Below are 13,214 nucleotides of genomic sequence, written 5' to 3'. Positions count from 1 at the left end.
TTTCCATTCTGGACTAAGTATCTATTGATGAGGTTCATTGTATGTCCCTTACAGAGGTTTTAAGCCTCTTTGAGAGGAAAGTTTAGAAAGTGAAAAGCTAGTTACTTATAACAATTGTATTAATAACATTTTCTTGTCAATGTGAAAGTTCTATTTTAAGAAACTAAATTCCATTTAAGAATGGAACTATATATAAAACTATATATAAAATGAAAATAGTCAAAATTTTAAAACATTAGTGATGTTTAGATGTTAAAACAAGATACTGAGAGTTAGTGAAGATATGTTAGAATCTCTTACTACTCTGAACAATATGTTTTTTGAAGCTTTCAAAATCAAAACTTTAGTTCCTGTTTGTGCATAAATTTGCCTCAATTCATAGTATTATTTCTGGAATGGAAGGGACAGAGCATCCATTGCAGAACTACAGTGATATTTGCACATTAATCTAAATTTAAAAGGTAGAAAAATTAGGTTCTGTGAGATTTGTGAACAAAAATATTTCCAGTATGGTAATTTTTGAAATTTGTAACCAGTATAATAGGTAAAGAGAAAGTTTCAACTAGTCTGAACTACTTAGTTACTTCTGAGTAACTAAGGCAAGTTTTGAAGGCTATTGTCAGTTAACCTGAATTTGACTGGAAAAAAGCCTGGGTTCATATGATCTGAAGAAAAGATGTCATGTCTTTGCACATTATTTCTTCCCACTTAGATATTTTAATGAAGTTAATGAGACTTTGCTAATTCAGTGTAACTAGATTTTAATATATTTAAATATTTCTAGTAATTTCCAAAAGTAACATTGTATTTATTAACTATATTGCACATTTGTTTTTGCTTATTAACATGATTAGGGAATTAGAGAATCATCTATGCCCATTTAAAGAAAGTGTAGGCTGGGGATGTGGCTCAGTGGTAGAATGATTGCTTGGCATATATGAGGCATATATATGATCTATAGTACCCCCACTCACACACACAAAAAAAAAAAAGAGGAGGGGGAGGGGGAGGAGGGAAGAAGAAATGGTGAAATCAATTATGATTCCCACAAATTATCAAGACTTGCTAGATGATTCTTCATTCTATTGGAAAATCCAGTTTGTATTTTGAGGAAAATCTTGGTGTAGTCATTTGTATCCTTATACTGTTTGTGGACACAGGTACTAAGGCAGCACTCACCTTTCTTATTCTTATTTTTGAACTGGAGATTTAACCTAGGGGTGCTTTACCATTGAGCTATATCCCCAGTTCTTTATTTTTATTTTATTTATTTTTGGTACTGGAGGTTGAACCCAGGGGGGCTTAACCACTGAGCTACATCCCCAGACCTTTTTAATATTTTATTTAGAGACAGGGTCTTGCTAAGTTGCTTTGGGCCTTGCTAAGCTGCTGAGGCTGGCTTTGAACTTTCCATTCTCCTGCGTTAGCCTCCTGAGCTGCTGGAATTACAGAAGTGCCCCCGTTGTACTCCACCCCAGTCCTTTGTTTTTTAATTTATTATTTAGAGACACGGTCTTGTTAAGTTGCTTAGGGCCTTGCTAGTTTGCTGAGGCTATCCTTGTGCTTGCCACCTTCCTGTCTTCATCCTTCCAGTCTCTGGGATTACTGACATCTGCCCCCACATCTGGCCTAGCACTTTACCTTTCTTAAGAAGTTATTTCCTTTTTATTTATTTATTTATTTATTTATTTATTTTTAGTACTCGGCAGACACAACATCTTTGTTGGTATGTGGTGCTGGGGATCGAACCCGGGCCGCACGCGTGCCAGGCTAGCGCGCTACCGCTTGAGCCACATCCCCAGCCCTTAAGAAGTTATTTCCACTCAGCCAACTCTTGAAGCATATTGATCTGTCTTTACCCTATAACAGAAAATCTGCAAGCCAAGTGCCTTATGAAACATAAATATACAAATTCCCCATTTCTTTACCTGTAAAAGTGCTCTTAATAGATCTTTGGAGGATTGTCTGAAGAATATAAAGCTTATTATTTTTCTAAACACACTTAAGATTTATTTTGGATTAGGTCTGTCTGAGCTATGTTGTTCTCCCCTCCCCGTTTTTGCTAATAATGGACTCTATTTTGGCTTTATGACAGCAGTCTGTACTGATGGATGGCTTAAGAAGAGAACCATCTGAAACCCACTATTAAATTTTTGTAAAGATGTTGATTGATGTTGATTAGGACATTTTTACCACATTATACAGTGTCTCCTTCATAAATACACACAGGAGGAACTTTTCTCTGGTTTTATTACAGGAATAATTATGCCTCTCTTCAGTTCTTCTGAGTACCTGGTTTGTTTTTATTATATGGCTCCTGTGACTCAAGTCCTAACTGGTTGTGTTCTCTTTAATCTTGGTTGTAGTGGGCTCAGAGCCAAATATGAGGCCCACCTCTAACGGGCATTTATTTAGAAAGGGCCTCCTGGTATATGCTAACCTCACTGGTACAGACATTATTATCTTATTTATCTCCCTAAGTCACTTCCTGCATCATTAGGCTGCTTTAAACCTATTGTATAATATAGTAGAGTATACATAAGTAAATTTAGAAGTTAAAATGAAATTGTATTAGAATATATTAAGAATTCAGTGAGGTTTTTTTTTTTTTTTTTTTTTTCTCTCTCTCTCCCAGTGGCAGGTCTGGGGAGGCAAGTATAATTGAATAGCAAAACAAACATTCAATTTTATTTAATGAATATTATTGTATGCTAGGCACTGAATTATAGTCAGCAATTAGCTGAGTGACATTGACATCTTGATATTATAATAATCATCTTTAATGAATTTTATATTTCTTGTAGGTTTTTAAAACCATTTGAGTGATTTTATAAAATATGAGATAATTTTATAACTTTGGAATACTTTGTATAAATTTACAAAGGAGGGAGAACTTGTTAAACAATGTATCCTGAATTTTAGTTTGGAGAACCTGATTATAATAAAGATGATTCCATTTTATGATACTGTTGATACTGTTCATGAAAATAGGTTTTACTTGTAGCACTAGTTTTCAAAATGTGATTAAGAAGAGACTTCCTAACTGGTAATACCAGTAAGTGAATCATTAAGGTAAAACCAATAGCCTCATCCCCTGGCATTAGGTTGGTGTCCTGGAAAAGAGTGTATGTTGAAATTAGATACAGATATCAAAACCATCTGCACACTAGTTATATGGCCTTAATTGATTTATTAATTTTTCTGACCATGCTTTCATTTTGGAAAATAAATATAATCACATTATCAAGTTACGAGGATTAAACAATCCCCAAAGAATATATGGCATAATCAGATATTCAGTAAGTTTGAGTTTTTTCCTTTTGGAGCATTCAATTGGTTTATGAGTTTTAAAATATGAACTTATGCTTTTGTTAGTTACAATTTGAAGTTTAGAACAAAATATGTAATTTTCCTTCTACAGATATTATTAGTGGTAGAAACAGCAAGCTAGGAAGAACATTGAAATGCTTAATGAGTTGGGGGCAGGGGTGGATCATGTATTCCTTGCTTTAGCAGCTTTTTCTATAGGTATTACTAGCTAATAAGTAGAGAACAGTTTCTCTGAACAATTCCTGCTATCTCTTGCAAGTATCATGTTTTTAAAAGTGGGGAGTATGTGTCCTCTGAAGTAAAAATTAGTATGTTTTAGGGTGATACAATTATGGGAGAAGCAGTGTACATATGAAGATATCCACTGTAGTAGTATTTACATTGTGTGTGTATGTGTGTGTGTGTGTGTGTGTGTTTGAAGGGAATGGCTGTAATGCCTATGAACTCCTGAGCCCCATCCCCAGCCCTTTATTTTTTGAGCCAGGGTCTTCCTAAGTTGCTTAGGGCCTCTCCAAGTTACTGAGGTTGTCTTTGAACCTATGATCCGCCTGCCTCAGCTTCCTGAGCAGCTGGAATTACAGGTCCCTGCACCCAGCATAAATGACAGATTTCAAAATTGAATAGCAAAATGAAAAATGCTTATAGGATACAACTTTATATACTGTGATTTTAACCCTGAATGTGTCATTTGAAGGAAACATAATTGTTAATAGTAGTTTCATTAAACTTAGAGTGCTTTTTTAAGTGACAAAACAACACAGATAAGATTTAAGTTTCTAACTTTACTACTAACCTTATTAAAAGATGTAAATTCAGTCTGGTGCAATGACACATGCCAGTAATTTGAGCCACTCGGGAGGCTGAGGCAGGAGGATTGGAAGTTCAAAGTCAGCCTTAGCAAGTTAGTGAGACCCTGGCTTAAAATAAAATATTAAAAAATGGCTGGGGATGTGGCTCAGTGGTAAGCGACCCTGGGTTCAATTCCTGGTACAAAAAAAAAAAAAGAAAAGATGTAAGTTTACATTTAAAAAATAAATAGAAATATATAAAATGCAAATATATGAAAATGAGTATAAATTTCTTTTTCCCACAGGATTACTCTTCTGAAACTTGTTCTTTTTCTCATCATAATATAGCATGTACATGTAAGCATATGGAGATTCTTGATTGCTGCAGTGTGGGATATGAGAATGTACTGTTTGGGGCTGGGGATGTGGCTCAAGCAGTAGCGCGCTCGCCTGGCATGTGGGCAGCCCGGGTTCGATCCTCAGCACCACATACAAACAAAGATGTTGTGTCCTCTGAAAACTAAAAAATAAATATTAAAATTCTCTCTCTCTCTCTCTTAAAAAAAAAAAGAGAATGTACTGTTTGATTTGTGTTAATTATTCCTCATTGGATGTTCAGATAGTTTCTGGTTTTGTTATTGTGAACAGGCTGCAGTGGACATTTATTTATTTTGAACTCAACTTTTTTGAATCCAACTTACATGTTTTTGCATATAAACTTTAAAGTCCAATTTTTATATTTTTGAGTCCAACTTTATGGAAAGTGGCCAACTCTTTATAATGATACTATTTTCTTGGGCACTTTGCTTCATGTGTATTTTATCATTTCAGATGGTAATGTTTCTTTTTTATCCATAAAAAAACCACTTGAGAAGGCAGTTCAGTAAGTATTTATAAAGTGATATTTTTGTATTTGTGAAATGCCACATTGACACAAGGAACAGCAGAACATGAGTCACTGAAAACTTACCCAACATAAAGAATGTATATAGAATATATAGAGTGAAAATTCTTTCTTAGAAAGTATTTTTCATTAGTACTACCCTGAGTTCAATATAAGATCATAGGAAAAATCTTTCCCTTGTGAAGTATAATTAATTATAATGGAAAGCATTTTTGAAAAGAAGCAGAGTTCATGTATTAGAATATATTTAGAGTAGACTGAACTGTTAGCAAAGTTGAACCTGCTTGTCCATCATGCTGTAGTGATTAAGAGGTCACACTTGCAGCATACCACCTGGATTTGAATCCTAGCTCTGACGTTTTCTATTTATGCCTTGGACACATTATTTAACCTCTTTGAGCCTCAGGTTGTTCCTTTGAAAAGTGGGAATTATCATCATGTCTTTTCTTAAGGTTGTTGTGATAAGGATGTTCATATATGTTTATGTTTTAAAAAAGCACCTAGTAATAATGAGCCCTCAATAAATGTTAGTTTTTAACATTAATACCAATTTCTTGATGGATATTATTGAATTTATAAAAATCGAGGACTAAATGATGAAACTGAAGTTTTCCTTTTGTATTTTGAAATAGCTACATTATAAAATACTCTATGTACTGTGTTTTTGTTAAGCATCTCTCAAGAATGTACCACACGCCAAGCATTGTGCTAAGTCCTATGTACTGTGATGAGTAGAACAAATACACTTCCTGCCCTCAAGATGCTTAGGATGAGTGGGAAAGACATTAATAATGTCTGATATTTGAGCTTTACCATGGACCAGGCTCTTTGCTAAACCAAGTTATACTAAGTTGTAAACTAAGAAGAAGCAGAGTTCATATATTTTATCACCTTTAATCTTAATCTAACAGATAACCATGCTGATTAAATGTAAACATTATCCTCATTTCATATATAAGGCTAAAAGAATTTAGTTAACTTTTTTAAGATTGCATAGCTATAAGTGTTAGAACAAGAATTACAATGCAGATAATCTGTTTTTATCTGTTTTATTTATATTTTATTGAATTTGAATTTTTTAAAAAAAATTTGTATTAATTGTTGATGGACCTTCATTTTACTTATTTATTTACATGAGGTGCTAAGAATCAAACCCAGTGCATCATACATGCTAGGCAAGTGCTCTACCAATGAGCCACAACCCCAGCTCAAAATACAGATAATTTTAATCCCTAAACCCAAGTCCTTGCTGAACCACTTTGCTGGATGGTTAATAAATGTATAATAATAATTTGTGACTACTGTTGTCTGTATGGTACTGATTAATCTTGGTCTCTTTTATTGAGTAGATAATAGGAGTTAAATAAAGATTAAAAATATGTACTTTATTCCTGGTAATGCTAGCATGGAGAATGGCTTGGACAGGTAATTCAGGTGAGCTTTTTGTTTCTTCTCCGAATTGAATTTATATTCTCACTGAGGAGCCGACAGCTAGCAACTGCTAGCATTCCTTGTTCCCCAGCCACAGAGAGAAGGTGCTCAGCCTGTAGGAGGCAGGCAAACCCTGAGGTGGGGAGTTGAAGAAGCTGAGTCACTTGGGAGCCATGATCATTTCCCTGCTTTGAAGCCAGTTTAGAGAACTGAGTTTAGAGAAGAGTAAACATCTGCGTGGTACTTCTGAGAGGAAGAAGTTATTATCATATGGGTTAGTAGAAGCAAGGGGAGGAGAAGAGAAAGTCCCCCATCCTTTCTGTTGGATAAGGATGAAGTCAGTGAAGCTGTTGAGGCAGACAGTAACTGGCTAGGTCCTCACAGATACATCTCTTGGGGGTGACTAAGGCAATACTTGAAAGATAAGGATGTAGACATGGGGTGGCATGGGGGCAGGGGTGAAGAGAATCTTGGGAACCAGGAACAGCCTGTCTGAATAGTTTCAGGAACTGAAAGGAGCCAGCATGTTCTGAACAGTGGTAGGCCTGGCGAGGGGGTGAAGAAGAAGTAACTCAGAATGATAAGAAATTTGCATTTTATTCTGTATGCCAAGGAAATTCCCTGAGGGGTTTGAAGCAGATGAATGATTTGTATTTTTAAAATATTGTATGGAATGCAGAATATATTAGAAGGGGGCAAAACAGGAAGCAGGGGGTCTACTGTCAGAAGACAGACTAATGAGGATGACATGGCTAACATGATGGTGGCGAAATGAAGAAAAGTTGAATTTGAGATGTATTTTGGAGGGAGATACCCACAAGACTTGCTGATATATTTAGATGGGGCCAGGAGCTGAAGGAAAAGGGAGAAAGCAAGGATAATACTCCAGTTTCTGACCTTAGCAACTGGATGGACAATCCATTTGTTGAGATAACAGGGAAAGGAATAGTTGTGGGTATTTTGAACTTGCTAAGTTTAAGGTGCTTATGTGTCTTTCATAAGAAAATGTATTGCAGACAGTTAATTCTGAGAAGAGATTCCAGTAAGAGATGTAGGTTTGGGAGTTTTTAATACATTAAATGGCATTTAATTTGAATTTATGCGAATAAATGAGATCGTCTAGGAGAATGCGGGAAAGAGAAGGGAAGAGGGTCCCATGCCCAGGCCCTAAAGAACTGCATCCTGTGGATGGAGGTACATACGGTGGATACAAAGAAGGAACTGCCAGGGAAGTCCTTGGACCAGTAGAAATGTTGATATAGAAGGAGAGTGTTTAGTAAAGGGGAAGTGGTAGTCATATTAGTTGCTAACCTGAAAAGTGGTCATTGGACTTGATAACAGAGGTCATTAATGTCCTTGAAAAACAGCAGTTTGGGGGCTGGGGATGTGGCTCAAGTGGTAGCGTGCTCGCCTGGCCTGGGTGCGGCCCAGGTTCGATCCTCAGCACCACATACAAACAAATATGTTGTGTCTGCCGAAAACTAAAATGTAAATAAAATATTTAAAAAAGAAAAACAGCAGTTTGAATGGAATGGATTGAAGGAAGAATGGGAATTGAGGAAATGAGTCAGTCGTGTAGATCTGTGCTTTCCAATACTTTAGGAGCTGTGTAAATCACCTGGAGATCTTGACAAAAATGTAGATTCTCCTTTAGGGTGTGAGGTTCTGCATTTCTGATGTTCTCTCAGATGATGCCAATGCTACTAGTCCATGGAGCACAGATGTATAGCAGATGTATAGTCTAGTGGTTCTTATACTTTAGTGTGTGTTGAAATTAAATAAAGGGGTATTTCTTATAAATTCACAGTGAAACTGATGATATTGGTTCCCATACTTTAGGAGTTTCTGGTATAGGTGACTTTTTTTTTTTTGAGAATATTGAGATGTGTGGCCATCAAGGGAAGTTTTTGTTGAGGATAGAGAATAACTAGAGTATATTTATGCTGGTAAGAATGATACAACCAGACACAGTGGCACATGCCTGTAATCCCAGTGACTCAGGAGGCTAAGGCATGAGGATCCAAAGTTCAAGGCCAACCTCAGTACATTAGTGAGACTTAGCGAGACCCTGTCTCAAAATAAATAAAAAGGGCTGCTAATGTAGCTTAGTGGTAAATTGTCCCTGGATTCAATCTTCAGTACCCCCCAACCCCCCCAGAAAAAGTAATAAAGAAGTGAAGTCCCTTGAAGATAAGGGGGATGGTCCGAAGTATGTATTGGTCTTTGATAAGGAGGGCATGTGTCCTTTGTTCTAGCAAAAGGGCAGATCGAGAGAATTGGTCTAAGTGCTATGTGTTTATAGATTTGGTGATGGACCGATGGAACGCTCCTTTGATGGTTTCTGTTTTCCCATTGAAGGCAAGGGTACCTCTTAAGGGAAGTGGTTGAGTTGGAGGTTTGTGAGAGAAGATGTCAAATGATCAGTCTGAAGTACAAAAATGAACTCACTAGAAAAGAGTGGCACTATTGAGAGCATATTTGAAGTTAAGGTCAGAAGTTTAAAATTCAGCCAATTGTGTGCTGTTTTGTTCCTTTTATCTTCAATCACAGTTAGTTCCTTGGATTTGGACATGGGGAATTAAATGCTTCTAAGATTAGACTTTATCCAGTGAGTATGTGGGGTTGGGGGGAGAGAGGTACAAGTAGCAATTATCATCATTGAGCAAGAAAGGAAATGAGGACAGCAGAGGGCTGAAGGATGGAAACAAGCAATGATGATTAGGTCAACAAATTGCCTAGCCAAGGTACAAGTGAACTAAAGAGAGGAGGATTGTGATGGGAAAAGAGTTTTGTAGGCAGGACACTTTTTGGTGGGGAGGGAGACCTGGGGAGTGACGGTGAAGATGGTTGGATGAGGTGGAGTTTCCTAGAGTGGTCAGGAAACAGGAGGTTGGATACGCCCTCCACCTGGAGGCTGAAGCTGCCAGGAGTAATGACGAAAGTTGGAAGTGGAGAGAGACTTTCAGATGGGAACTCTTTTTGGTGAATGATGGAAAATTCCAGGTCAGTAGATAACAGCAGCGGAGAGAGGTGGTTTATCAGGGTTGTGAGCAGAGGCCTTTAGAAAACAGTTGGAAAGTAGTGGTCTTGAAGTGGTGCTAATTGGCAAGGAAAACACCCAGCCTGCCTACTAGCCCTGAAACAAGCTGGCTGGGTGAGCGCTCCCCCTCTGATGGAGGGCTGTGAAAGAGGAATGTCTGCAAGATGCAGCCTCTCTCACAAGGAGGCAGGAAAGTTCAGAAAAGAGGTTGAAGGTTTACAGGACTGTATCATGAATTGGGAGTTGAAGATTGGAGGGCATAAGCAAGGTCGTAGAGTAAAGGGAGAGGAACAGCTGGAGTACTTACAGAGAGCGGTGAGAGAAAGTTTGGTGTCAATTTGGTGATCATAGATGACCAGAAAGTCTTAGGTGCCCATTAGACTGAGATATGAGGAATGATGGAATTAGCTCAATTTCCAAAAATACTTAAAATACACATCGCATTTCTTGCTGTAGCTGTCCTGCATGGTCCAGCCTCTGCCGGCTTCTGACCTCATTCCCTGTGCTCTCCCCTGGCTCCCTGAGCGCTGCTCACACAGCCTGCCATGCTCTGTCTACCTTTGTTTCTTTTTCCATTTGTTTCTTTGCACTTGCTCTTACAAGACATCTTAGCCAAGTGATTAAAAGCATAGAGCTCCAGATTCAGTCTCTCTGCTTTACCACCCTTTAAAACCTCTTTGTGCTCACTGTCCTTGTTTGTGAGTGAGGGAATGACAATACTTACTTTACAGGGGTGTTGAGGGATTAAAAGAGCTAATTTAAGAAAATAATATAAAGGGCTCAGAATAGTTTCTTTTATGTAGTAAAGATGCAGAATGTTGATTTTTATCATTATTTCTTGTGCTCGAAGCTCATTTTCACACACATGGTTAATGCTGGTTTTAGTTCAGTTCTAAGCGCAAGTGTTCTTCCTCAGACATCCTAGTTAAATTAGTGTAACTGCACTGGCTTCCTGTCATTCTTTCACTCTTTCTCCCATCAACATTTCATTTTGTTGCAACACCCATCACTATCTGAAATTATTTTATTGTTCTCCCGGTCTTCTCTCTCCCCAGAGCAGGGATTTGTTGGTTTGTTTCTTACTGTATCTCACCCTCTAGAAAGTGCCAAGTACTTTGTAAGTGTACAGGAAATATTAGTACCAGCTCATTTTTCTGAAAACAGTATTTTCTAAAGCCTTTACTCTGATCGTCCGCTTATGGTGGCAGATGAAGTGAGGCCCAGGCAGAGGAGACAGAAAAGCCAATACTGTGATTATCAATCTGCTGGCTTATTTGGATCAATTGACTCCCTGTTTTTGTGAAGTTTATTAGAACAGAGCCACACCTGCTTTTTAACTTATTATCTGGCTGTTTTCCAGCTATAAACAACCACACCTGAGCCATGATGACAGGCCTTGGGCTGCACGGTGTCTGGCCCTTTAGTGAAAAAATTTGCCAACCACTGATTTAGATGCATGAAAAAGACTAGAAGGAAACACCAAAAATAATAGAAGCTGTCTTTGGATAGTGAGATTATAGGTATTTTTGTTTTCTCCCCCCTTTTTCTATTTTGTTTAGACCCATTTAATTTGGAAATGAAATAACTTTGTAAATATTCAAAAATGGTATTTAAAGCACTTTTAATGGTGGGACTTTTTTTTCCCCCCTTTTCTCCTCTTTAGTGCTGCTTTTGACACAAAAACTGGGTTACGTGTGGCAGTGAAGAAGCTGTCCAGACCATTTCAGTCCATCATTCATGCCAAAAGGACCTACAGAGAGCTGCGGTTACTTAAACACATGAAACATGAAAATGTAAGTTATTCATTCAACGAAGATATAGTCTGTTCTTGGAGTAGACCGGAAAAATTATGATTTAATTCCTGCCAGTGGAAATACATTGGAGTGCATTGAAGTTTGGTTCCTGCTTCTCGGGGTGCTGTGTGTTAGTGGCCACTGGGTTGTCAAGTCAGAGTCTTGAAATAAAAATGGTGCATCTTCCTGGAGTTCTAGTTTTACCCAAAGATTTTTAGAGGGAAAGCTTTTTTTTTTTTTTTAAGTTGTACATTATAAAGTACAACACAAATTTCTTAGGAATGTTTAAACGATATTAAAAAGGAAATTTTTTTACTCTTTGCCTGGTTTGCTTAAGGCTATGTTATCAATGTGGGGGGTTCATGGCTATTTTCTGTTGACATGGATTATTTTAGTAAAAAAATTTGAGGAACTGCTTTGATTCACTGAAAGTTCTATTAAAGATGGCTATTTTATGTGTGCCCTCAGCTCTGTGTATTCATAGATTAAACCAACCACAAATAGAAAATATTCTGGAGAAAAAAAGATTTGAACTCTAATAAACACATGCAGACTTTTTTGTTATTCCCTAAACAATACAGTAAGGCTGGGGGTATAGCTCAGTTGGTAGAGTGCTTGCCTTGCATGCACAAGGCCTTGGGTTCAATCCCCAGCACCAAACCAAACCAAACAAAAACAAAAAACAGTATAACAACTATATACATAGTATTTACTTTAGGATTATAGGTAATGTAGAGATGATCTTAAAAGTAGATGGGAGGATATGCACAGGTTGCACCATGCCATTTTATAGAAGGAGTGTGGGCATCTGCAGATCTTGGTAACCATGGGAGGACGGTGGTTGTCCTCTACAAGGGATGACTGTACAGTACTTTGATATTATAATTTTTCTTTTTAACCTTCAAGAGACTTTTATTCTAATAAATGTCACATAATTGTTTAAGTTAAATATAACTTTTTCTTTTCTACCAACTCAGTAATTTGAGAACAATGCCCTTTTGCAAAGGAGTGATTATAAGTCCTAATATGGCAAATCAGTAGATGTAATTGAATTATTAACTGAAAGTGAAAAACTGTTGACGAATGTCACTTAATTTTTTGACTTTCAAAATCAAGAAGAATTTCTGTGACTGCTGTATAAAAGGTACTATAAAACTTGTAACATTGTAGAAACAAGGGCCAGAAAGATGTTGAGTCATTGGCCCTATCGGTTGTTACTGCGCACACAAAAAAAAATTCAAAATCTGGGAATTCAGAATCTTTCTTTTTTAATGATTGAACCGTTTTTCTCCACAGTAAGGGGGGAAAAAACAGGTTAGTGGATACTTGATTAGTATACATTTGTCTCATTGATGCAAGTTCTTTCTAAATTGAGAACATGAAGACTTAACATTTGTGATTACATTATGGATGCTTTTTTAAACAGCTGTATCTTTTTGTTCCATGTTTTATTTTGAGTGCATACTATTAAGAAAATCCTTTTTCTACAGGTAACCTCTATTCCTAAGTTTGATTTTTATGAGCAGCTGTTTGCAAATCTGGGTTTTTAAAAAGTTCAGTACAGAAAGCTGGGCACAGTGGTGCACACCTGTGATCCCAGAGACCTGGGAGGCTGAGGCAGGAGTATCCCAAGTCGGAGGCCAACCTGGGCAACTTAACATGACCCTTTCTCAAAATTAAATATAAAAAGAGGACTGCGCATGTGGCTTGGTGACAGAGCTGCCCTGGGTGCAATCCTCAGCACTGCAGGATGGGCCAGTTTAGTGCAGAGCTGCAGCCTTCCTAATCATGACATGTTTACAAGAAGTCGAGATATGTGGAAAAAGCTGGCAGGGGAAAGTTTATTCCCAGGTCTGCATAAAATCAAAGTGGCCTGGCAGCTTAACTGATGTGTTTACATTTGGTTTATAACACATCTGAATGTGTAT

General features: G+C 37.3%; 1 protein-coding gene across 4 annotated transcripts in view; it reads left to right on the top strand.

Annotated features, from left to right (window-relative positions):
* Positions 1-13,214, top strand: part of Mapk14 (mitogen-activated protein kinase 14) — a 71,700-nt gene that overhangs the window by 17,348 nt on the left and 41,138 nt on the right. For all 4 annotated transcript variants that reach the window (XM_046464536.2, XM_046464535.2, XM_046464537.2 and 1 more), the window contains exon 2: positions 11,157-11,286. In XM_046464536.2, coding sequence (XP_046320492.1) covers positions 11,157-11,286 — 130 coding nt within the window. The remainder of the gene's footprint in view (positions 1-11,156; positions 11,287-13,214) is intronic.

This window comes from Marmota monax, unplaced genomic scaffold (assembly GCF_021218885.2).
Source record: "Marmota monax isolate L192 unplaced genomic scaffold, Marmota_monax_Labrador192_F-V1.1 WCK01_AAM20220418_F8-fsc00211, whole genome shotgun sequence".
Lineage (NCBI taxonomy): Eukaryota > Metazoa > Chordata > Mammalia > Rodentia > Sciuridae > Marmota > Marmota monax.
This window is presented reverse-complemented; position numbering and strand designations above follow the sequence as displayed.